The sequence below is a fragment of the Neovison vison genome, chromosome 4 (genome assembly GCF_020171115.1).
Source record: "Neovison vison isolate M4711 chromosome 4, ASM_NN_V1, whole genome shotgun sequence".
Classification (NCBI taxonomy): domain Eukaryota; kingdom Metazoa; phylum Chordata; class Mammalia; order Carnivora; family Mustelidae; genus Neogale; species Neogale vison.
In genome coordinates this window covers 128,569,674-128,596,035 of record NC_058094.1, presented here as the reverse complement: position 1 = coordinate 128,596,035, position 26,362 = coordinate 128,569,674, and the positions used below count along the sequence as shown (strand labels likewise).

The 26,362-nt window shown below is 40.7% G+C and overlaps 1 protein-coding gene across 1 annotated transcript in view; it reads right to left on the bottom strand.

The window, feature by feature from the left end:
- STK17A (serine/threonine kinase 17a) overlaps nucleotides 1–14,206 on the bottom strand; it is a 41,112-nt gene extending 26,906 nt beyond the window's left edge. The window contains exons 1-2 of the mRNA XM_044245673.1: nucleotides 13,903–14,206; nucleotides 3,628–3,840 (exon numbers count right to left, since the gene is read on the bottom strand). Coding sequence (XP_044101608.1) covers nucleotides 3,628–3,840; nucleotides 13,903–14,108 — 419 coding nt within the window. The 5' untranslated portion in view covers nucleotides 14,109–14,206. The remainder of the gene's footprint in view (nucleotides 1–3,627; nucleotides 3,841–13,902) is intronic.
- Between the last annotated feature and the right edge of the window lie 12,156 nt (nucleotides 14,207–26,362).

The following is a 26,362-nucleotide window of genomic DNA, read 5'->3' as shown; positions in this document are numbered from 1 at the left end:
CAGGTACCAAGAAAAAGGAACGCAGGGATGAGGTTTAAGTGAAAAACTTGGTAATTTATTATTTACAAGCTTTTAAAGGAGATAAGGGAAAGGAGGAGAGTCAAGGTTTCAGTCCTGAGCTATGAAATAAATGGGGAATAACAATGGAAATGGGGAACAGAAGAAAAACAGGCATTATCAGGGCAATGCAGGGGAGCCCACATATTCATATCCTGAATTGATAACAATGTGTGGCTGGATACAGAGAGACGCAGTTGGAACTTAGAAGGCCCAGGGCTGGAGACAAAGATTTGGAAATAATCACTATAAGTAATAGCTGAAGCCACACAGGTTGTTATCAGTCAGAGTAAAGGCACAGAATATAAATGCACGACAAGAACACCACTAACGAACTCTGGGGAGCACTTGTATTCACACGGCAGAAGCAGGGTGAAAGGCTGTGACAGATTTAAAAGAAAAAAGAAAAAAAAAAAGAGAGAGACCCTGAAAGCGAAGAAAGAAGAAGACATTTCAAGAAAGAAGGTATAATACAACAAAGGGTTTACAGAGAGTAAGAAGTGGAGTGAGCGCTGAAAAGAGGAGACAGATTTTGGCAAACGGTTTGGGAAGAGCAGGTGCGGCAGAGGAGAGTCATGGCGCACTGGCCCGCGGCACATGCGAGGATTGGCGGAGAGCGACACGGACGAGGTGAGGAAAGCTGTAAATGCAGCCTGCTCCTTTACAGAGTACAGCAGGAAAGGACAAAGCAAGCCAGGACTATGGTTTAAAGACAGTCAAAACTGAGGAAAAGGAATTTTAGGATAAGAGAGACAGCCACACTGGAAGACAAGGGCAGAGCACCGCCTTGGAAGAGGGGCTGAAAAGCTGAGAGAGGTCAGTGAACTCACCTTAAAACAAAACTACGGCCCTAGAAAAGAAGAGAGTTAAAAAACACAAATTAAGGTCTTAGCCTCAGAGTTAAGCTGTGGAAACTTCAGATAGAAGTGAAGGGGTGACGGATGCTTCGGGAGAGTGCCTGCCAGCCTTTATTCTCTCCAGGAAGGGGACAAAGGGCTAGGTGTCTTAGAAAAGATGGGAAGCAGGTGATGTAGTGAGTGTGTTAAAGGTTTTGAGTAGATCCTGAGATCCTGGCAGGGGCGGGGGGGGGGGCACATTAAAAGAACGAGAGATTAGGTAAAGAACTACCCAAGGACAGCGAAAGCTCATCTGAGACTGGGAGAAAGAAGGAAATAACGTGAGGTGCTGGCAAGAGACTAGCGGAACTAGCCATGGAAGAAAAGGGAATCACAGGAAGGAAGGGAGTTTGGAGCCAGCAGAAAGATCGGGAGACCTGGGAAGAGCTCAGTATTAAACGCAGAAGAGCAGGTTTGGTGGGAACAGGAGAGGAATGAGATCTGGTCAGAGAGTAGCATTTCACAGTCTTTTCTAGATCAAATTCCAGTCATGCCTTGATCCTCTCCAAAACAAACTGGAAACCAAAATCTAGGTAGGCAGGGGATTTATATATGAGATTCCTAGACCAACTTTTTTTTAAGTTAGAAAACTTTATTCAGATATGATCCACATATACTACATTTGTTAACCATCCCGTCATTTTTAATTTTTATTAAAAATACCCTATGTGAAACACATTTTATAATTTCTCTAGAAGGGATTCCTATAAGTGAAATTATTGAATTAAAATTTATGAACACAATGCTCTTGAATTACATTATCAAGAGGAAGCCACTATTTTAGCCATCTAGAATTTGCTTTCTACAAACTTTCAAATTTTTAAGAATACTACACATTTGTAACTTTTTTAAACAATATTTTTTTAAAAATCTATGTTGAAACATTTATATCCACCTTAGCTTTTTAAATGATTGCACAGTAATTCACTTTGTGACATTATCACTTATTTAACCAACTGAGCCCTTTCTATTAAACAATTAGGTTATTTCTTTTTTGTTACATTAAAAAACCTTCACTGAATATTTTCTAACACATCTTTGCTCAACTACCTCATTATTTCCTTGTGGAAAAATATGTAAGTGAAATTGCTGGATTAAAGACTGTTCATCATCGTCGTTGTTTTCAGTTTTTGATACACAACTCCAGTCTGTCCTCTAGAAAAGTTGCACCAATTAATATTCCCACCTGTAGCATAAATCAGATGGTTCAACCCACGAACATCACTTTTTTTAATGATCTCTGCCACTCTTGTAAGGGGAAATATTTTTAAATTTACATTATAAAAATCCTAAGAATCAATATTTTTCATATACATATAGGCCATTTACATATATGTACATCTATGTGGAATTTCCCTTAATATCTGTTAAAAAGAAAAGCATAGGCCCAACCTGGTGTCACCAAATCAACAAATCACCAAACTGGGGCTTCATATCTAACCTAATTACCGTTTCAACCTCCCCTAGAAGTATAAGTCGTTTTTGGGTTTTTTTTTTTTTTTTAAGATTTTTTATTTATTTATTTGACAGCGATCACAAGTAAGCAGAGAGTAAGGCAGTGAGAGAGAGAGGGGAAAGCAGGCTCCCCACCGAGCAGAGAGCCCGATGCAAGGCCCGATCCCAGGACCTTGAGATCATGACCTGACCTGAAGGCAGAGGCTTAACCCATGGAGCCACCCAGGTGCCCCTAGAAGTATAAGTCTTAACCAGTCAGTCAGAAAGTTTCTGACCAACATCAGCAAGGAATCTCACATGGGCCCTATCCATCCGCCCAAAAGAAGATGAGGTAATCCACCTAATAAGACCCCCTGTCCTCCCCTTAAGGGAAGGTGATGTTGCCTGAAACAATCCTTTTTTCCCCTCTTTTGCTAATAACTTCTTGCCACACGCTCCTTCCTAGAAAACCTGTCCACTTTGTACAACTCCTTGAAGCTGCCCTCCACTTGCTAGAATCGCTTAATAAAGCTGATCAGATTTTCAATTTTACTTGGTTGAAATTTTAACATATCCTTTGTCCATTGCTTTTAAACTGGGAGGTTCACGTTTTTGTATAATTTGTAATATCTAGTTACAGAGTAAATAAATTTTAAGCATTTTGGATGAACAGATAAAACTATTCTCCCTGAGCTTGTCTTTTCATTTTGTATTTCTTGATGTAGTTAAGACTTTTATATGTATTCAAATCTATCAATCATTTCCTTTAGTAGGAGAAGCAGAGAGGGAAAATGGATTTCTTAAGAAGAAAAAACTGTCCATTTTCCGAAGCTGTTTCCTATACAGTTCCTACTTACTCAAATGAAAACATGGTATGAATCAAACAATTGTTTCTGAAAGGAAGGAGAATATTAACTCAGACTATATGAACATGTAAGAGACTGTGAAATGTCTCTTATTTTAATATTACCTTGTTATCACTTAGTTTCTGAAGAATGCCTCTAGTAAGAACACAAGAGAACTTTACTATCAGAAGAATTTCATTAAAGAATGAAAATAAAAAATCTAATATACATGCATTCTTATTAATTTGGTATTTTCCAAATTAACAAGAGAAACACATGAAAAAGTTCTGGAAAATCTTCAGATTTCCAGAGCTAGGCTACAATACATATCATAGATGATTAGCATCCTATGAAGTATGGACTGTCTAACAAACTCTAAGGAAAATAATACTTACTATTCGAGAACTAAGATCATTTCTGATGGTGTTTCATAGACTTCATGTAAATTAATGACCCAAGGATTGTCCTGTGCTAGTTCAAGAACAGCAATCTCATGAATTATTTCCAACCGACAATCTTGACCTTTTCTTCTTTTTCTCATGAACTTTGCTGCAAATTCTTTTCCAGAATCTTTCTTTATGCATTTCCTCACCACTGCAAATTTCCCCCTAGAATTAAACAAAAACATTCCCTGTTAAACTTGACAACATTCTAGAGATGGTAAACTTTCATAAAATTTCCAAATATTCATCAGTGGATAATCAAATTCAGACCATATTCAATCACAAATGCAGGACTACCACTTAGGAATTTAATAGGTACAGCTCTAATCAAATAAAATGTAACTGGTAAACCTGCAAAATTACTTCTGAATAGAGAATAACCGTATATTAATGTCAATATTTTTTGCAGTTATGCAATTTATTTTTTTACATTTATACATAAGAATGATTTGAATCTTGAAAAAAGGTATTAGGCTTGTTAAGAGAAACTGGTTATCAGAATTCCTAAAAGAACTGAATTGACTAATACTATATTGCCTTTCAAAACTACAAAAGTTAGGGATCTCATTTATATATTTCAACTACAGCATCAGCTGGAACTGTCTCGTTTTCCTATAAAGAGAGATACAACAAGTATCATTTTGACATAATACACTATCATCTGTTATTAAACTAATAAGGAAGTCACAGGGGAGTGAGTGTAACAAACTAAGCAAATTAAGGCTATGAATTCTGGAATTAGAAGTGGGTTTGAATCCCAGAAACAGCTCTGCAGCCCACTTGGGCAATTCATTAAACCTTTTTAAATCTCATCTTCCTTATCTGTAAAAGAGGACACACCAGAATCCACTTGACAGGGTTGTATAAGAATTCAACCATATAATACATAGCAATAGCTCAACAAGGGATTTGTCACAAAGTAAGTGCTAAATAAAAAGTTATTAATCAAACAAATCAATAATTTGTGATAGTCATCACCCAAAATACCCAATCTTTAAGTTGGAAGGCAGTTAGGAATCAGTTTTTGTTTCTGGGTTTTTTTTTTTTCTTTTTTTTAACCTACTGCCAGTATCAGTGTCTTCTTTCAAACTGTGAGGTTGTTTCTTCCACTCTTGGGTGCATATTATTTTAAAAAGATTTTCGTCACAAGCCTAAGTGAAGGGCTGTTGAGACTGGGCTTTTTGCTGAGCGGTACAGAAAGACCTTTCTCTTCCAAATGCAAATCTATTGGGTATTGATGGAAGCTGGGATCTGTTAACTGCACTCCCTTTTCCCATTTTTTTTTTTAAGATTTTATTTATTTGAGAGAGATGGAGAGAGAAAGAGTACAAGTGGGGTGGGGCAGGAGCAGAGGGAGCAGGAGAAGCTGGCTCCCCGCTGAGCAGAGAGCTCCATCCCAGGACCCTGGGATTACAACCTGAGCTCTCACGCGCCCCTTCTTTTTCCAATTTTCAATCATTCCTTATCCCTATAAAGGTTCTGAAGACTTTCTCATTATTCTAGGTTTTGACCCAGAATTCTAGTCTATTGATGTAATTTTGCGTACTAATTCTTCCTTCCTAGCTGCTGTTAACCACAAATATATTTTTCATGCCCTTTATACTTTTATAACCTCCACTAATAAAAATGTTAAAGGATATATCCTTACATATAACTGTGAACGTAATTGCTCACATAAGTAACAATCTACCTAACAGCACCCTCGTTCAGATCAAAATTCTTTTTGTTCACAAAAATGTGAAAGACGTCTATAGATGCTTAGAGGGATTAAATCATAAACCTATTCATCACAGACTAATGCTTTTTATTTTACTCCACAAAATCATTAGACTAACATCTCTATCAAGTTTTAAAAGATTCCTGATGACTTTTGAGTTCTTTTGAGAAAAAAAGTCATAGATATTAAAAGAATCAGGAGCGTCTTGGTGGCTCAGTTGGTTAAGCATCTGCCTTCAGCTCAGGTCATGGTCTCAGGGTCCTGGGATCAAGTCCCACACTAGGCTCCCTGCTCAGTGGGGGGTCTGCTTCTCCCTCTCCCTCTGCCCCTCACTTGTGCTCTCTCTCTCTCTCAAATAAATAAAATCTTTAAGAAAAAAATAAGAAGAATCAAATTATTACTATGTCAGAAGTTTCAAAAGAGAAAAAGAGAGAAAGTTTCATTTATAAAAAACAGGCCAACATATATAATTGACAGGAAGTATGTTCCTGGTAATTTAGAAATGACTGCCGAACTGCTTTGAACATACTCTTCCATCAAATACACAAATGTTCACTGTTCACACACAACATTCCAGGCAATACAGTACTCTGCATTAAGTAAAATACAACTTCATATCTAGCCTGAATGTGTATTTTTGAATAGATGGGAAGAAAAATGACTCAAAAGGGAAAGGGATTCAGACACACTGCAAACCTACAAACTCTGGGAGCTCTTTTACAGAAAAGTTATTGCTAAATTCCAGAACCAGAGGCAAATACAGGAAAGGGACCCATACTCAATTCGACATCTGGAGCCACACAACCACTTCTTAGGGTCACCAGCACAGTTCCTGTGGCTCTCCACCCCCACCAGTGACTAGTCTGGACACCGCCTTTGTTTTTGTGGAAGCACTCTTCACAGTTTTAGGTTTATTCTTTTCTTTCCACTGTGTCATGCACTATATTGGAAGTCAGCACATTTTTCTCTAAAGGGGCAGATAGCAAATATTTTCGTTCTTGCTGGTCTCTGTTGCCATTATGCAAGTCTGCTATTGTAAAATGAAAGCACAGGCAAAAGGTAAATGAATGGGTTGCTCTGGGTTAAAACAGAACAAAACAAAAACACTTTATGGACTTTGAAATGTGAATTTCATATAATTCCCATGTTATCAAATATTACTGATTTTTTTCAACTATTTAAAAATGTAAAAGTCATTCTATATAGCTCAGGAGCCTTACAAAAATAGGCGGCCAGCAACTGTCAGCCAAGCCCAGCATTAACCCACACTGAAGAAACTCGTCCATCATTCTGATACTAAAACTGACAGCAAGAACAGCAGATCATGAGGGTTTTGAGGAAACCTGTACTGCCTTCACCTCTAGATGACTGGTGCAATGGGAGGGGAACCCTTGAAACTACTCAAGGAAGAGTACAAAGGAGATAAAAAGATTTCTGAGACTGTTCTTTCTGTAGAGCAACATAGTACCCAGAAATGGGAGATTCAGCATTCAAGGTGTGGAGTCCTAGTGAACACATTAAGAATTATATCATCACAGTGTTTAAATGTTACACCCCTCAAGGATTGAAATATGCACGTTTTACCACAGCTTCATGGTAAAAACCATGATTGTATCTAAATCCTGAATTTCAGGTTACTTGGGCAGAAAGATAAAGTGTTCTCCGGACACTAGTGGCCACAGTTAATATACAGACTTGAAGCTGATGAGGTTCAAATGGCATAAGATGTTTGTTTCACATCTGCTTTCTTTATTGATTTAGCCAAAATTCTTCCTGGACCACACAGTTATCACAATTTACTGAGTTCTCCATGCATTTCACAAAAATCTGTGGTTCACGATTAGACACCAAACTGACAACTCAGGTTTGTATTAAATAGTTTTTGATGGGGGGGAATATAAAAAAATCAATATATTTCAGAACCACTGAATGATAATACATTGCAGAGAGGTGGGAAAGTAAAGATGCATCAACAAATAATTAGAGGAAGGGCATCGAGTTAGATCCACCAGTCTAAGCCTCCTTGGTTTTGTCATCTTGGCATTGCTGAGGCCTAACTTAGGAAGGTGTGGTGCACATCTTTAAGAAGTGCTAAGGAGTTTGGCTTCTCTCAAGGTAAAAATGGGTACTTGTTAGAATTTTTAAAATAAATTTTTTAAAGATAATTCTGATAGTGTTATTAACAGTTTATTGCAAAATGTTAACTAGAAACTAGGGAAACCAATAAAATAATTTAAGGTAGTAGGTGTCCAGTAAAACAGCAGCATAGAGGCTAGGAAAAGACGATGCATTTAAAAGAGGGTCAAAATTCATAAGCATTCCTTGGCAGATGGAACTGCAGGCAGAGCTGAGGGGAAAAGGGAAAAGTGGAAGCACTTTTTTGTTCCACAAAAATCTGGAAGATTTTTACCTGAGCACTGGATAAACGTGGTACCATCAATTGACAGACCGATTAGATGGGTTCGCACATGTTATTTAAATTGGTCTGACATAGTACCATTGCACTATGCCTGTTTCCCGAGCTAGGCTAGGAGGTCCCTAGTTAGACCTCACTTATCATTCATCTTTGTGTCTCCATAGTGCCCTGCACATGGCAGGTGCTCAAATAGGGTATCAGATAAGCACCCTGAATATACACAACTATTCCTGTTTTTTATTAAATAAAAGTTCTCTGGCAACTTAATCTTATGAAGTTTAATATTTTAACCACATCAGACTACTTGCTATTCCCTCTTTCACTGAATTTTTCTGCCACTGTGCTTATTTATTTTATTGCCAATGGTTGGAGGAGTATCTTTCATCACTACTATTAGAATTCCATCCATTCATTAAGGCTGAGCTCATATGTTATTTTCCCCATATAATTTTCCCAGGTGACATGTCTTCTTGTTGATAAAGGGAATAGTGACTGATTTGTTACATTTGAGAATTGCCAGATGCTAGCAAAGTGCCTTATGTGCTTAATATAGAACATTTACTTAATAGCACTGGAGTGCTAGTAAATGTAAGAAGTTCCACTCCAGAAAGATCTAGAACAGATTCTACCTGTCTTCTTTACCTCTGAAAGGAAACAAGCAGAACCCAAAATATCTATGGATCCTAAGTGTAAAAGTCAGTGAGTCCTTCAGGTCAGCTATCAGCATGAGTGACAAGAACAGGCAGGGCTTTAAAAGACCAACTATTTTCCATTCTGGCTTGTAACTACATAATCTTGGGCAATTTACTCAACTATTTCTGAGCCTGAATTCCTCATCTGTAAGATTAGGTTGATAGCACTTAACCTTGCAAGATAGTAAAGACTAAACAAAATTACATCTCTACAGTGTATAGCATTCAACAAATGATCAGTAATCAGTAACTATTTTTAGTGTTTGGGGTACAAACTTCAGATCAATAATGATAGTAATTTGTAAAGAAGAATCCTAGAACAGAGAAATTTTGAAGATGGCTAACTTGAACTCTCTACTGGATGTAAAATTTCCCTCAATAAATATAGTTCCTTCTTCTTTACCTGAATAGGTGAATCAATGACAATAGCTACTTAGCTTTCTAATGCACTTGGTTCAATAATCTGATTTTATAAAATTTTGTTACATATAGCTTTATGGAGAGGCTGAAATTCTTCAATCCTTACGTTAATGTATTTTTTTACACTTGATCTTAGCCAAAAGTCTAAGAAGTGACTATATTTTATTTTTTTAAAAGATTTTATTTATTTTGAGAGCCTGTGTGGGGGGAGGGGCTGAGGGAGAAGGTAATGAAGACTCCCTGCTGAGTGGAGAGCGTGATGTAGTCTCCATCCCAGAACCCTGGGATCATGATCTGGACTGAAGGCAGACAGTTAACCAACTGAGCCACCCAGGCACACCAAGTTTATGTACATTTTAAGTTAAGATTTTAACATTGTAAGTCCCAACTTTTCAAAATTAGAACAGCTGACTCAATGAAGTATCTGCCTTAGAACTTGCTAAGTAACCCTGCTGCTGAACCACAAACATAGCCAATTTTTTTAATCCTTCCAAAAATACCAAATTACACACAACTATTGGTAAATACTCTTCAAACTAATCACTAGTGGCCAAGAAATCTTAAATAATATCCATCCTAAAACAAGGCAACTTCTGCATGGACAATATTACTTACCAAGGGTCTTAATTTCTTTTTAAAGATTTATTTATTTATTTGCGAGACAGAGAGAGAGAGAGAGAGATGGGGGTAGGGGGGCAGGGAAGGTGGGCAGAGGAAGAGAGAATCCTCAAGCAGACTCTCCAGTGAGTGTGCAGCCCTATGTAGGGCTGGATCTCAGGACCCTGAGATCATGACCTGGGCAGAAATCAAGAATCAACAGCTCAACTGACTGAGCCAGTCACATGCCCCAGAAAGGTCTTAATTTCTAAAGAAATTACAAATTATAATTTATGACACATACTCAAGTAGTTATAAGGTACAAAAGCCTGAAGCCATTATCTACAGCCATGAATCCAGGTAAAGAACACACAGTTCCTGAAATATACCCGCCCTCCTTCAGCTTGAACATTCTCTTATTTTCTGATAATAATCCTTTCTTATTCTAGTTACTCTCAACTGCTCTGAAGAGAAAGATACACAACATCCCTATCTACCACAAAGACCAACTGAGGAGGAAACTATATGACACAGAAGCTTCATGGAGTTCGTCCCAACATGGAATTCATGTCCTCTCATAAAAACTATGAGAAACTGCTTCAGCTACAAGACAGGCTGCAGATTATTCTTTGAGAAATATCTGACTTCTATAACAGAAGGGATTTCAAAGAGTCCCAGCTCAGCAGTCTTTCATAAGACTCCATCAATCTCTGCCTTGGTTTTCTCATTTAAAATGGGACTTTCCGGGGGTGCCTGGGTGGCTCAGTCAGTTAAGCATCTGCCTTAGGCTCGGGTCGGGATTCCAGGTTCCTGGGATAGAACCTCATATCCGGCTCCCTGATCAGCAGCGAGCCTGCTTCTCCCTCTCCCTCTGCAGTTCCCCCTGCTTGAGCTCTCTCTCTCTCTCTCAATACATAAGTAAAATCTTCAAAAAAAAAAAGAAAGAAAGAAAGAAAATGACTTCCCAAACGTGCATGGGAGAATTAAGTAAGATAATACAACTGAAAGTACCTGTACAACCATAAAGTATTTATGAAATACTCATTCAGCAGAGAATTCATATTTTTTCTCATAGGAAATTCAACTATCAGTATGTAATAATTTAATAAACAAAAGATATTCTTTTGGCTTTAAAATCCTTTTTTTCTTAAGATAAAATTTATCAATGCATAAAAAGTGTTAAAGTTGAGGACTAAATAATGAAAACACATGTAAGGCAAATCACTCAATGTGAAATTTGTACTATTTTAAATTTCTAGAAACATATTTTTGTTCCTGTACTTTCAAGCTCAAGGGGAATCAATATTATGAAAAAATTCTCAGAACTCAAGGTCATGTCTCCTGTACCTATAATCATTTATGTGGTTTACACTGGCACATTTCCTGACTGAAAGAAAGGTAACAAGCTTTACGAATAAGAAGTCAAGCTTCAAGAAACAAAATTTTACATCCTATATTTACCCACATTTAGGTTGCTATGGACTCTGTTGGAAACATCAAAGAATATGACCTGACATTTCTTAAAAATAATCAAAATCACATCCTCTCATTACTATAGAACCAAAATTGACCACTTCAAAAATTCTCTTCAACCATTTCACTGAAAGCTTTAATTTTGTGTAAGATAAAAAATGGTAACTTCTTAAAGAACTCAGTTTCTTTGAACATTTATCTCTTCTCATCTCTTCAATATTTTTGACTAAATGAAAGGCCATAGAATGTAGCAAACAGATCTTCTCTTTTTCCTACTACATCATTAAAATATAACAGATAATTTTGTGAATTCTGTATCAGAATGAGATCAATTAGTTATACCAGAAATGCAACCACAGTTCATAGCTGGAAAAAAAAGACACCTTTCTTATTACAGAAAAGATTATGAGTAAATAATTATGTCAGAACCATAATATACAGGCAAAATTTATAAATCTTAAACAGAGACTGCTAATAACAGAAAACAGAACTTCTGCTACCTGAGAGTTCTAAACAGTTCCTGTCTGTTTTGCAATGAGATTTCACTACTTTCACCACAGACAGAAGCATAAAATTGTGCAGGTTTTCTTATTTTTGCTTTCTGGTTACATGTAAAAGAACACTTATTGTTACACAATGAATTACATTTATTGAGTGTTCCCCTTAAGAAAGGCACAGCCTTAATGCTATAGATGTGTTCTATTTAATTCTCTCTACAACTGTGAGGCAATAAATGGTTAAGTTACTCGAGTTCATATAAGTGGTAAGTAAAGAGCTAAGATTCAACCACAGCCTGTCTGACTCCAAAGACCACGGACTGACTCCAAAGACCACTGCATTAAACCTCTCCGTGACAAAAAGAAAAAAGAAAATAAAGGAACCAAAAAGAAACAAATACATTAATTTGGTTTTTCTGTTTTAGGTTCTTATATCAAGTAGCTATCTAATTGCACTGTTCTGCTGCTTCAGGAGTTGTAACTTTTGTAAACAAACTTATGTGAGCATATAAATATATGTAATATACTTGCAAAAGATAAATACCTGTAGGCAAGTGAATTTTACAATACAGACAAAAATAAGAACTGAAAAGAACATTCCTGGAGGAATTAGTATCAACACCTGGTAGGGTGCAAATCAATTTTTTCAGATTAAGTCATTATTATAAACTCTACAAGACAGTGCTTGCCACCTAAAGATATTTCAGCTTTGTAATGCCAGTTTTCCTTCTGTGGAAGGAAGCCAGACAACCAAATAATAGAAAGTCTTAGTTTTCCCTTCTCAGGAGACCAGGGCTACTTCACAATGTCTGGAATTTGGATGAGTTAGATTACCTAGCTGAGTCAGTAGCTCTCTAGGCCTTCTCTGGTATAACTAATTGTCACATAAAAGTGTGTACAGATCCAGTTAATTAGTGCGCACCATGGGGCGCCTAGGTGGCTCTGCCTTCGGCTTAGGTCATGGTCTCAGGGTCCTGGGATCGAGCACCACATCGGGCTCTCTGCTCAGCGGGGAGCCTGCTTTCCCCTCCCCCCGCCTGCTTCTCTGCCTACTTGTGATCTCTGTCAAATAATAAATAAAATCTTAAAAAAAAAAATAGTGGGCACCATAGCGAAGTGTATCTTGCTCTGAAAGGTATTCTTCCTTTTATGACCAGTTGGAATAAGGATGACATGTTTAAGGTAGATTCCCCTCAAAAACATAAACCAAAAAACCCCCAACCCCTATTTATAAAAGCCAGCTTAATATATGCAAAATTGAGCTTTTTAAATACTGCTTGTGAGCAATGTTACAAGACCTTCCTTTCCCAAGACCCCAGATGAGGGCAGTCACCACCGTCAGGCCCTTGCCCCATCCCACCGTGGCGCTGTCTGGCAAGCCCGACAGACGTCTGCAGCAACGGCGGACGTTTAGGGAGTCTCTGTGCCAGGACCTGCAGCATGTGCTTTACAGGCCTGTCACCCGCACAGCACCCCCGCGAGGGAGGCGGGCACGGTCATGATACTGATTTTATGGGTGAGAAAGCAGGAGTCGAAGTGATCCACTCGAATGCACACGGAGCGGGCCGGCCAGGCTGAACGCGCTCAAGTCTGACTCCAACACCGACGCCTCGGACTTCTCCCAACTGTTCGTAAGGAAAAGGGGAGTCGGTCCCCAGACCCCTGGCCCTCACCCCTCATCAACACGCACAGTGTAAGGTCTCCAAGCAAGCCTTCGCCTTTCACAGTTTTCACGAAGAGCCGAACGAAGAGCGGCGGCGGGAGGAGAGGACAAGGGCCGGCTGGAGCAGAGGGGAAAGCGCGAGGCGAGGGCCAAGAGCCTGGGAGTAAAACCGATGTGACCTGGGCCACAGAGACCCAAATACTTCACAACTAAAGTCGCACGAAACCAAGAAACCGAAAACGAAGTCGGCGCGAGGCGGAGACGGCCGCCCGGCGCGGGGGCAGCGGAAGCCGTCCCGCCCCGCTTCGCCTTCGCACGGCCACGGAGGGGACCGAGCACACACGCGCGAGCTGAAGGGCGAAGCCAGCGCCGACTCCGCAGCTGCGGCTCCCCGGGAAATGCACGCAGCTCCCACGCCCCCCTCGCCGCCCAGCATGGAAAACGCCTCAGACGCCGGAAGGGCCTGCGCAGAGACGGGGCTGACGGCCCGGGTCCCCGCCGTCGGGGGACTCGGTCACACCCGCTGCCGGGTGAGAGCCGCGCGCCGGGGAGCGCCTCGCCGGCTGCGGGGACAAGCCGTGGCGCGCGGAGGGCTGGCTGCTGCGACTCGACCGCCCCGCCCGCTGCCCGCCGCCCGCACCCAAGTTTGTGCCAAGTCACGGCGCGCGCTATCGGCCCCGGGCCCGCCACCCCCACGGCACCCGCCCGCCGGCTTCTGGCACTTATCGGCCGCCGGGCCCCGCCCGCCTCACCTGCCCAGCTCCCGGCCCGGGCTCAGGCTGTAGCCGTCCTGGAAGGGCTCGGTGCGCACGGCGGTGCGGATCTCCGTCAGCAGCCCGCGGGCCTGAGGTGGGGGCGGCGGCCGGCGCAGCGCACCCAGACTCCCGCCAGCCCGGCCCGACCCGGAGGCGGCGGCCGAGGGGGAGCCGCGGCTGCCGGGCTTCTCCAGGGGGATCATGGTGGACCGGCACGCTTCCTTTCCGGCCGCCCCGCTCGCTCCCGGCTGCCCGCGGGTAACGGTCCCACCTGCAGCCGCCTCACGCGGACCCAAGAGCCTCCACGAAACCGCTCTCCCCCGCGTCAGCGCGCTTTAACTGCGGCGGGCGGACTCCCGGCGTCCTGCCCACGTCCTGCCCCGCCCCTCGCCCTGCCCCTAGCCCCGCCCCTCGCCTGCCCGCTCGGAGTCGGGAGCGCAGGGTATCTCACGCGCTCCCTCTGCAGCCGAGAGGGAGAGAGTGCAGCCTGGGGGGCCGCTCCGGCCTGGGGGAGAAGAAAAGCAGCACTACCCTTCCGAAGCCAGGGCGCCCGGCCCCAGTTGCACACCTGTTGAACATCTGAGTGCTCCAAAACTTGGTCCCTCCGTCAGTGAAAGGCATAAGTGTTGCCAGCTGGCGCTTTACCTTGGGCGTGGGGCTTGGCGGGGGGGGCGGGTTGTTATGAGACTGAGCAGGGCTGCTGTACAGCACGGGGAGTTGACCAGGGCACCTCGTTCCTTCACACACTGGGAGGAAATCTGGAAGCAGAAGTTGAGTAAATATTATTAACCCCTTACTCTAGCCCTATGCAATACGCATTATTATACGTCTGTTGTCTTCTCTGTATTTAACATGGTGCTCTCGTCTGGTATTTTTTTTTTCTAAATATTAGGGGGTTATTTTGTTTGTTTGTTTTAAATGGACTTTAGGGACGTCTGGGTGGCTCAGTGGGTTAAAGCCTCTGCTTTGGGCTCAGGTCATGATCTCAGGGTCCTGGAATCGAGTCCCCCCCAGCATCGGGCTCTCTGCTGGGCGGGGAGCCTGCTTCCTCCTGTCTCTCTGCCTACTTGTGATCTCTGTCTGTCAAATAAGTATATAAGAACAAAATAATTAAAAAAATAAAAAAAATTTAAAATGGACTTTATTTTTTATTTTAGAGAAATTTTAGGATCACAGCAAAACTACCTGAAAGGTACAGAGATTTCCCACATACCTTCTCCCTCTCTCATCTGGTCTGTTTTTAATTGAATTAAAATAGACACACAATATTGTATTAGTTTCAGGTGTACAGGATAGTTAAGTATGTTTTTATACATTATGAAATGATCAGCATCATAGGTCTAGTTGCCATCTATCACTATACAAAGTTATTACAATATTATTCACTATATTCCCTGTGTTGTACATTACATCCTCATGACTTATTTATTTTTATCTAGAACTTAGTGCCTCTTAATCCCCTACACCTATTTTGGCCCTCTTCTATCTGCCTCCCCTCTGGCAACCACCTGTTAGTTCTCTGTATCTATATATCTATAAGGCTGTTTATGTTTTGTTTTGTCTTGTTTTTAGATTTCATATATAAATGAAATTAAATGGTATTTGTCTTTCTCTGACCTATTTCACTTAACATAATACCCTCTAGGTCCATCCATGTTCTTGAAAATGGCTAGATTTCATTCTTTTTAAGGGATGAGTAATATTCCATATATATATATTCTCTGAATCTTCTGCATGAATTTACCTTCCAACCAATAGTGCATGCCCTCACCAACACTTGTTATTTCTTGTCTTTTTTATAATAGCCATCCTAACAGCTGTGGGTGGCTATCTCCTGATCATTTGGACTCCCATCTCACTGATGACTAGTGATGCTGAACATCTTTCATATGTATGTTGACCATCAGTGTGTCTTCTTTGAAAAAATGTCTATTCAGGACCTCTGCCGATTTTTAAAAAATGGGGTTATTTGCTTTTTGTTATTATGTTTTATGAGTTCTTTATATATTTTGGATATCAACCCTTTATCGGGTATATGATTTGCAAGTATCTTCTCCCATTTGGTAGGTTATGTTTTATGGGTGGTTTCCTTCACTGTGCCAAAACTTTAGTCTGAGGCAGGCCCATTTGTTTATCGGTGGTTTCCTTCACTGTGTCAAAACTTTAGTCTGAGGCAGGCCCATTTGTTTACTTTGGAGTTTTTTTGCCCTTGCCTGAAGAGACATCAAAAAAATATTGAGTGATAAAGAGCTTACTGCCTGGTTTTTCTTTTAGGATTTTTATGGTTTCAGGTCTACATTTAAGTTTTTAATCCTCTTTGAGTTTATTTTTGAATATGGTATAAGAATGTAGTCCACTTTTATTCTTTTGTATGTAGCTGCCCAGTTTTCCCAGACTGCTTTTTATTTATTTTTATTTTTTTAGATTTTATTTATTGGACACAGAGAGAGAGAAAGGACAAGCAGGCAGAACAGCAGGCAGAGGGAGAGGGAAAAGCAGGATCCTCTGAGCAGAGAGTCTGAAGTGGGACTCAATTCCAGGACCCTGAGATCATGACCTGAGCCAAAGGCAGTTGCTTAACCGGCAGAGCCCCCCAGGTGCCCCTCCCAAACTGCTTTTAAAAGATACTGTCTTGGGGCGCCTGGGTGGCTCAGCGGGTTAGGCCGCTGCCTTCGGCTCAGGTCATGAACTCGGAGTCCTGGGATGGAGCCCCGCATCGGGCTCTCTGCTCAGCAGGGAGCCTGCTTCCTCCTCTCTCTCTGCCTGCCTCTCTGCCTGCTTGTGATCTCTCTCAAATAAATAAATAAAACCTTTAAAAAAAAAAAAGATACTGTCTTTTCCACAGTGTATGTTCTTGCCTCCTTTATTACAGATTGGCCATGTAAGCATGGGTTTATTTCTAGACTCCCTGTTCTGTTCTACTGATCTGTGTGTCTGTTTTTGTGCAAGCAACGTACTGTATTGATTACTATAGCATGATACCTGCTACTTTGTTCTTTCTCAAGATTTCTTTGCTGTTCTGGGTCTCTGGCAGTTCCATACAAATGTTAGGATTATTTGTTCCCGTTCTGTGAAAAATACTATTGGTATTTTGGTAGGGATTGCATTAAATCTGTAGATTGCTTTGAGCAGTGTGGGCATTGAAATAATACTAATTCTTCCATCTTGTGAGTGTGGCATGTCTTTTCATTTATTTGTGTCATCTTCAGTTTCTTTTAGCAACGTCTCATAATTTTCAGCATACAGATCTTTCACTTCATTTGTTAAACTTACTCCTAGGTTAGGGCACCTGGGAGGCTCAGTTGGTTGAGCATCTGGTTTCAGCTCAGGGCATATTCTTGGTTTCAGCTCAGGGCATATTCTTAAGGTCATGAGATCAAACCCCCAAGATCAAACTCCATGTCTGACTCCATGGTCAGCACAGAGTCTTCTTGTCCCTCTCCCTGTGCTCCTTCCCCCACTCATGCTCTCTATCTCTGTCAAATAAGTAAGTAAGTAAATAAATAAATAATAAAATCTTAAAAAATTGTTCCTAAGTATTTCATTCTGTTTCATGCAATTGTAAATGAAATTTTTTCTTAATTTCTTTTTTGATAATTTGTTATTTGTGTACAGAAATGCAACATATTTCTGCATATTAATTTTGTAACCTGCAACATTACTGAGTTCATTTGTTCTAATAGCTCTTTGGTGAAAGCTTTAGGGTTTTCTATATATAATATCATGTTATCTGTAAATAGTGACAGTTTTATTTCTTCCTTTCCAGTTTGGATGTTTTTATTTGTTTTTCTTGCCTAATTGCTGTGGTGAGGACTTCCAATACTATGTTGACTAAAAGTGGGGAGAGTGGCCATCCTTGTCTTCTTCCTGATCTAAGAGGAAACCTTTTAGCTTTTTGTGTTGATTATGATGTCAGCTGTGGCTATGTCATATATGGCCTTTGTTACATTGAAGTACATTTCCTCTATACAGACTTTGTTCAGAATTTTTATTGTCAAATACCTTTTCCTGACTCTATTATGATAATCATGTGATTTTTTTTCCTCCATTTTGTTGATGTGGTATATCACATTTGTTTGCAGATATTAAACTATCCTTGCCTCCCTGGATGAATCCCATTTGATGATGGTGTATGATCCTTTTAATGCGTTGTTGAATTTGGTGTGCTATTCTGGGTGTTCTTTGGTTCCATACAAATAGTAGGATTATTTGTTCCAGCTCTGTGAAGAATGCTGATAGTACTCTGACAGGGAATGCTTTGAGTGTGTAAATTGCTTTGGGTAGCATGGACATTTTACCAATATTTGTTCTTCCAATCCATGAGCATTGAGTGTTTTTCCATTTCTTGTGTCTTCTTCCACTTCTTTCATAAGTGTTCTATAGTTTTCAGAGTACAGAACCTTTACTTTGGTTAGGTTTATTTCTAGGTATCTTATGGTTTTTGGTGCAATTGTAAACGGGATCAATTACTTGATTTTTCTTTTTTTCTGCCTCATTGTTATTGTACAGAAATGCAACTGACTTCTGTGCATTGATTTTATATCCTGCGCCTTCACTGAATTCCTGTATCAGTTCTAGCGATTTTTTTTACTGGAGTCTTTTGGGTTTTCGACACAGAGTTTCAAGTCATTTATGAAGATTAGGGAAGTTCTCAGCTATAACTTGTTCAAATAACCCTTCTTCCCTTCTGTTACCAGGGTATTATTTCGCTTTCTGGCACAGCTGATTTCTCAAGTCTCCCTTGGTGATCCAGTAGCTGTCTTTCTTTTTCCTGGCTTCCTTCTTTTCCATCCTTTTATCTTTTACATCACTGACTCTCTCTTCTGCCTCATTTATCCTTTCTGCTAGAGCTTCCATTTTTTACTGTATCTCAGTAATAGCCCTGCTCTGCCTGTCCCCCAAAAGCAGGAGACGGAGCTCCACACAGAGCCCCACGCAGTTCCTGCCCCGTGGTGAGGGTGTGGAGACTGGAGGGGCAGGCCTGGTCCACCAGACATCCTTGGCCCGGTGCCTCCCTGCCAGGCTCGTTTCAGTTGTTCTGGATTGCACTCTGTGGTGCTGTTTTGCTCCCTCAATGCTTTCAGCACCAAGAGGAGGGATAAATATGGCGGCACCCAGACCTCTAGCCCCGGAGCTGAAAGCTCGCATCCCCCATTCTTCAGTGATCTCTGACAGAAAAGCAGTCAACCTCTCTTGTCCCTTTATTTACCATTAGAACTCTGTGTTCATTCAGCCCATGATTGAGAGTTTTCATCCCAGGCATGGGACCCAGTTTTGAGTCTCAAGACTTTACAGACTCCTGAGGTCTGCACCCACACTACTCCTCCCCAGCGAGGGAGGGAGGTCTCCCCACCCTGTCTTTTGTCTGGCCCCTGTCAGGAAAGTAGTTGCGTGATCATACAGCCGTTATCAGTTTATGGAAACATCGAGCAAAAAGTGGGTGCGTAACCTGGCTACAGACAGCTTCCCCGCTCCGATGCCCAGGAACCCTACCACACTCAGGCCCCAGGGATCCTGAGACTACACTGTCCCACCTGGGATTCTGGCCTGCTTCACCACCTGAACACCTTTAAGCCAGGGACATCCTCTACCGTGGCAGGCTTCTAAAAGTTCTGATTTGGGGCTGCTTATAATACTTGGCAGTGACTCCTTAAGCAGGTGCCCTCCCTCTGCCATATCCTCTGATAGATCACCCCGACTCATGTCTCTGCACCATCTACCTTCCAAAAAGTGGTGGCTTTCTATTTGTAGAATTGCAGCATTTCTTTACTCAGATCTCTGATTGATTTCACAGGTGTTCAGAATGATTTGATCATTATCTTGCTGAATTCTAGGGATCAGAGGAAATCAGGGTCCCCTGTTCCTCCACCATCTTAACTCAAGAAGCAGACTCTTAATTATGGAAAACAAACTGATGGTTACCAGAGGGGAGAGGGTTGGAGGGTGGGTTAAATAGATTATGGAGGTGAAGGAGTGCACTTGTGATGAACACTGGGTATCGAAATGGAAGTGTTGAATTGTTACATTGCACATCTGAAGCTGATGTAACACTGTATGTTAACCAACTGCAATTAGAAGCTGAAGAAAATAAGACATTGTTACTCCCCCCACACTCTACAAGTAGTTTCTACCATTTACAGTACTGAGATCTGTAGATACAATGTTAAAAAAGATTAATACACTTGCTTACAGAATCATTTCTGATGATATATCCAGGCAATGAGAGGAGAATAAAGGTCAGTCTTTTTTTTTTTAAATATTTTATTTTTTTTATTTGTCAGAGAGAGAGAGTGAGCACAAGCAAGGGGAGTGGCAGGCAGAGGGAGAAGTAGACTCCCTGCTGAGCAAGGAGCCCAATGCAGGTCCCGATCCTAATGCCGTATGGTACTATACATGTATTTTTTCTTAGGATTTTCTTAAAAACATGTTCCTGTCTCTAGTTTATTGTGAGAATAGAGTATGTAATACATATACAAAATATGTGTTAATTGACTGTTTATATTATTGGTAAGGTTTTTGGTCTGTAGAGGGCTATTAGTAGTGAAGTTTTGGGGGCATCAAAAGTTATATATAGATGTTCGACTGCGTGGGGAGTCAGGACCCCAAGCCTGGTATTGTTCAAGGGTCAACTGTACAAGACAATGTCCATAGGGATAAGTAGTATGAAAAAACATGAAGCAAAAATAGGATGTAGGGAGGGACTGGGGGCCATATTTCAGAAGGATTGGCAAGGAGATATCTTTGTGAGAAGGTGACAATAGAGAGAGAGACGTAAATAAAGCCAGGAAAGGAATCTTGCAGACGTGCAGAAGAAGAGCATTTCAAGCAGAGGAAATCGTGACTGCAAATGCTCTCAGGGGAAAAGGAGTCTGGGGTGTGTGGCTAGGAGAGAGAGGTAAGAGATAAGAGAGGTAACTCATGGCAAATCATGTAGGGTTTAAAAACTGATGGGAAACCACTGAAGGATTGAAACTGAAGAGTGACATGCTTTAACACATGTCTTATAATGATGATTTGGCTGCGGTGTAGAGGACACACTGTAACGTTGTGACCTGGATACAGGACAGCCGGCTAGGTGACTGTGACAGTCACATTGGGTGCATGATTACTGTGGCTCAGACAACGGACATGGTGACGGGATTGATGAAAAGTTCCAATGGGAATCGCTGGCGGGTTGGATGAAGAGTTTAGGAGAAGGATCTCTTTCTGCAGTTTCTTTGAGTCGGGGTCGGAAACGGGTGTGGCTCCATGATGGAAGGAACCATTGCTTTCAGAAGGTCACTGAACTGAGGAGGCTTCTAGTTTGTTCTCATGCATTTCAGTTTATCTCAGCTCCTTATTATAATATCTGGCTTTTCTTCTGATTCAGGTCAACCACTAGCTGCACAGCTTCCACAGATTTATTCCCCAGCTCCCACAACTGTGCAAGGTCCGTCTCTATAATAAATTCCTTGTTCTGGATCGGAGTGACTGTACTTTCCTGAGTGATACACATGATTTATTAGCCCACTGAATAGAGATGTTCACTGGCCAGTTGAACATGTAAGTATAAGAGATGTTTTTGCTATTTCCATGAGTTAAGGATGACTCGTGTTCTGTTATTATCCCATGGTAAACAATTTTTTTAAGCATTGGCTTTTAATTATGTTGCATTGTGGCCAGAGAATGTGGGGCTATAATTTCTTTGGCATTTATTCAGACATTGTAGTCTTTTTTTTCTTTTAATGTTTCATGTGCTTGGGAAGAATGCATATTCTCTGTGTGTTGGATAAAAGATCTTATGGGTATCCACATCGTAGGTGAATGTAGATATTCATAGAACCCTTAATAACTCTTAATAACCAAGAGAGTAGAATTTTAGGTGAATATTGATGGGCACTAAGAAGTTCATTACATATTTGTAAAAGAAACAAGCCACTAAGGAGACCTAACAGTCATAAACTTATATACACATCACACATAGTCTCAAAATAAATGAATTATAAATTCAAAGAATTTTGGCTTATAATTTATGCAAATTAGTAACAAGAAGTGATTTAAACCCAAATCATATTTATGTATATGTATGTGTTGCTATGCTACTGAAACAAATTATATTTACTATGACAAACAAATTTAAAAAACATTTATTAAACACCTATGGGTCTGTTTTTTTGAAAGTTGAAGTTCAACATTCTTAGGGTAGAAGTTCAGCATTTGTGTATTCTTATCTCAACCTGAACTTGAACTTATAAAATGAAACTAACAGGGCATTTATTTATTTTTACTATGCAATTATGATAAAGGTAAATTTTGTAAACACATATATATGGAGAAATATAGATTCACGTATTTTAGAAGGTACGTCTTTCAAGTGTTGTGAGCTGCTATACATTTTCATACAAGTTAAATACCTAAAGAATTCAAGAGGCTTGTTCTAGAAAAAAATAAATAAATAAAAGGAAAAGAATCTCAGAATCTCCTTTTCAAGCCTGCCTTTCTAGGCCCTATAATCTCTGTTTCTGATTTATGTATTTTATCATTTCCTTATCTGTTTGAACATTTCAAAGTACTTACCTTAGACTTCTCTTAGATTGTAGTATATATTTCAAGTTTCTCCCATTCATTCTATCTGTGGATTCTCTTTCCTGGCACTGGAGTTCTTCATGCATTCTATAATTTTTTGTTGATGAGCTCATATAAATATGCTAATTTCTCTTCTGTCTTCAGTCTCATTATTAATTTAAACAGTGGCTATCATGCATAGTGGATGCATTCGTGCCATTAAACTAAACTTTCTGTGCTTGGTTTCAAAAGTTATCCCAGAAAGGAAAAGATGGTCTTTGAACTGGTTATGCACTTGCCACAATAATAGTGTATAACAATCACAAAATATCACTGGCATATAACTATGAACTTATATTTCACGTTTCTGGGATCAGCTGGAATTTGGCTTACGTGGCTTTCATAATCTTGGCTGTGTTTACTCAAATACCTGGGGGGTCATCTGGCTGTTGATTGACTGAGCCTGGTCTCATCACTGCTCCCCATGTGCTCATCCTCTTCTTATACCAGGCCTCTGCTTCCATGACAGTTGAATATAAAGAGAGAGAGAGGTTAAGCTCAACTGTGCAAGTAATTTACATGCCTCTGGGCTTGGCTCCCTGTAAGAGGTGACTGGGTATGGCTAATAGGAAGGGATGAAAAATTAAGGCCATTTAATGCGATCTATCACAATCTTAGAAAAGAGACACTCTCTATTATCATTTAATTTAAATGATTTTAAATTTAACTTTAACTTAAAAAAGAAGAGTGGTTCTTTTTCTAAACGACAAATATAAAAGTTTGGATATGATAAAAGTCATGATCCCATTTTTATTACAATAAAAAATTAATAGGGACTACGTAAGTATAAAGGAAAAAAGAAAACTGTAAGATATACCCTTTGGGAAAAGATGGAAAGAAATACAAATTCTAGAGTATTTATAAGATGATTAATTTCAACACATTTTGACACTAATTCACTCAGCAATTCCAGGCATTAAAATAAATCTCTTTCCAGCACTCATCTCCCAGGTCCTCAAGGTATGAAGTTCCTTTCTTTCTTTCTTTCTTTCTTTCTTTCTTCCTTCCTTCCTTCCTTTCTTTTTAAGATTTTATTTATTTATTTGACAGAGAGATACAATGGGAGAGGAAACACAAGCAGGGTGAGTGGGGAGGGAGAAACAGGCCACCTGCCAAGCAGTGAGCCCAATGTCAGGCTCCATCCCAGGACCCTGGGGCCACGACCTGAGCCAAAGGCAGATGCTTAACGACTAAGCTACCCAGGCGCCCTAGGTATGAACGTTCTTAGGCTGATTTGGTCATTTCTCATCCCTTCTCTGTTACTATTTCATTCCTCTCCAATGGACCCAATGACTCTTATTTCCTTTTCCCCATAGCATTTTGCTTATTTATTATTGTTTTTTAAATGACATCATACCTTACTCATGTGGGTAAGGAGCTGTGGTGAGGTTGCAGCGGGAGGGACTTTTCATATCAAAAACAGGGGTCAAATCTCACATGAAGCAGAAGAATGAATTGTGTATTGCTAGACCATGAACTCCTTGAGGCAAATATTACCATTTTCCCCTGTACCCAGGACAGTATTCAATAAATGGTTAATTCAAGGAAGGTAGTGTGTGGTGGTGGTTGAGTGTTTGGCCTCTGGAAGGAGCCCAGCCTCTCATTCAGATCTTGGCTATATCATTTGCTTTGGGAAAATTAATTGGTTTCTCTATGTTTTAGGTTTTTTTTAGCTTAAGATAGGGATATAAGTTATCTCATAGTGTTATACATGAAAAGCACAAATTAGTTCTTAAGTAGTGAAAAAATTTATTGTGATCACAGTCATTTTCATTAATCCACTGATTAAATAGATGTCACAGGGGCACTTGGGTGGCTCAGTGGTTTAAAACCTCTGCCTTCAGCTCAGGTCATGATCCCGAGGTCCTGGAATCGAACCCCGCATTGGGCTGTCTGCTCAGCAGGGAGCCTGCTTCCCTCTCTTTCTCTCTCTCTCTGCTTCCCTCTCTGCCTACTTGTGATCTCTGTCAAATAAATAAATAAAATCTTCTAAAAAAATAGATGCCACAATATTAATTATTGATTTATATAGTAAACTATTTTAAAAAGCAGTAAACTTACAGGCAATGTTTTTTATTCCTTCTGTGATTTTTGTAAGAGCAATAAAAGAGCCTGGTGAACAGTGTGGTTCTAAATATGTTAGCTTTTATTATTATTACTATTACTGTCGGGGCTGATGACATGTGGCAGGAAGGAGGATAGCATGGGATTGGATTGTGTCCCCCATAAATAATACTTTGGAGTCCTAACTCCCAGTACCTCACAACATGGACTTATTTGAAGTTAGGGTCTTTACAGAGGTAACCAAGTTAAAATGAGGCCACAGAGCGGGCCCTAATCCGCTATGACTTGCTGTCCTTATAAAAAGGAGAAATTTGGACACACACACACACACACACACACACACACAATGTCACATGAAAATGAAGGCTGGGGTCTCTAAGCCTAGGAAGGCCAAGGACGGCCAGCAAATCCCTGCAAGCTAGGAGAACGGGATGGAACGGATCCTCTCTCAGAGGGAGTCAACTCCGCCATCACCTTGATCTTAGACTTTCAGGCCGGGTTAAGCCAGTTATGGTCCTTTGTTACAGCAGCCCCAGCAAAGTCATGTGGAGGGTCTGTAGCCGTAGGCAGCCCACAACCTTCTTTGGTGAGTTCACCCTGACTGGATTCCTGGCATACCCCATGGCTCACCAGATGGATAACCGCCTCCCTCTCCCACCCTCCTGGCCAATTTCTTCATGGTTATACCAGGTCCAGGAGCTCAGGACCCCAAGGGATATTTTGCGACAGGACATACCTTTAGCCCTCAAGATAAAGCCTGGTGGCCTTGAGCAAATCATCTCTCCTGGCCCCAGATTCTTTACCTCCAAGAGAAAATTCGTCAGACAGGAGTGTCCAAGTGTCTCTCCTCAGCCAAAATTGTAATGATTTCTGCAGCAGTGATAAAGGTTAGCCTGAGCTTCCATAACTCTCTCTTCATTAATTGTTAGAGAACTGTCCTCTACAAACATACCTAAATTGTGTCTGGGCTTTAAGATACATGTGCCTTTTTTTTTCCTCCCACAGTTGTCAGCACTCTGTGTTGGAAAAACATGGCCACAGAACTGGGGAGATCTGAAATCTGATCTTGATTTCAGAATAATGATCAGATTAAAATATCAAATAATATCATCTACTGTCTGCAAATTATGGTTTAGGCTAATTTTTCTCTTATGCCTTAAGAGAAAAATTATTTTCAGTTAGAATGAATCTAAAATAACCCAGAATGTGCATAAAAGTGCAATATTGAGGCTTCTCAGGACTTTTGGTCTCTCAGTCCTACCCACACTATCTGATTTTTTTTTCCTCCTCAAAGGATAACTCAGCTTCTGACTACACAGTGACAGTCCCACGGTTTGTCTTTTACGGACTCCCAAGACCATGGCGATATTGGGAGCTCCGGTACAAGCCACTGGACACAACATTTTTGTCTACTGCTCTTTTCTGGGGGTCACCCTAGGTGTTGGGCTGTAGCCTGGAGTCTTTGTGGAAGCATCTCGACAGGTAGGGATGTAATAAACCCATGTGTGCCTAGTTCAACATGAAGGACACTCACAGGCACGGCCCACGTGGCTTGTGTGCTATCCTAACAGGCATACAGAAGGAACTTGTTACAAAACCTGTTCCATTATTCATGGATTTGTGAACACGTACTCTGCTCTTTTGGTAAATAATTTTTCCAGGGATGGTTTATCCCAGCAGCTGACCGCCTTCCATGCTGTTTTACTGCTTAATCCAGTGAGAGCGTGGGCATGACACAAACTGTTACGCGTTACCCTAGACTTCTGCTTGCAATAAGGAGGACACACGA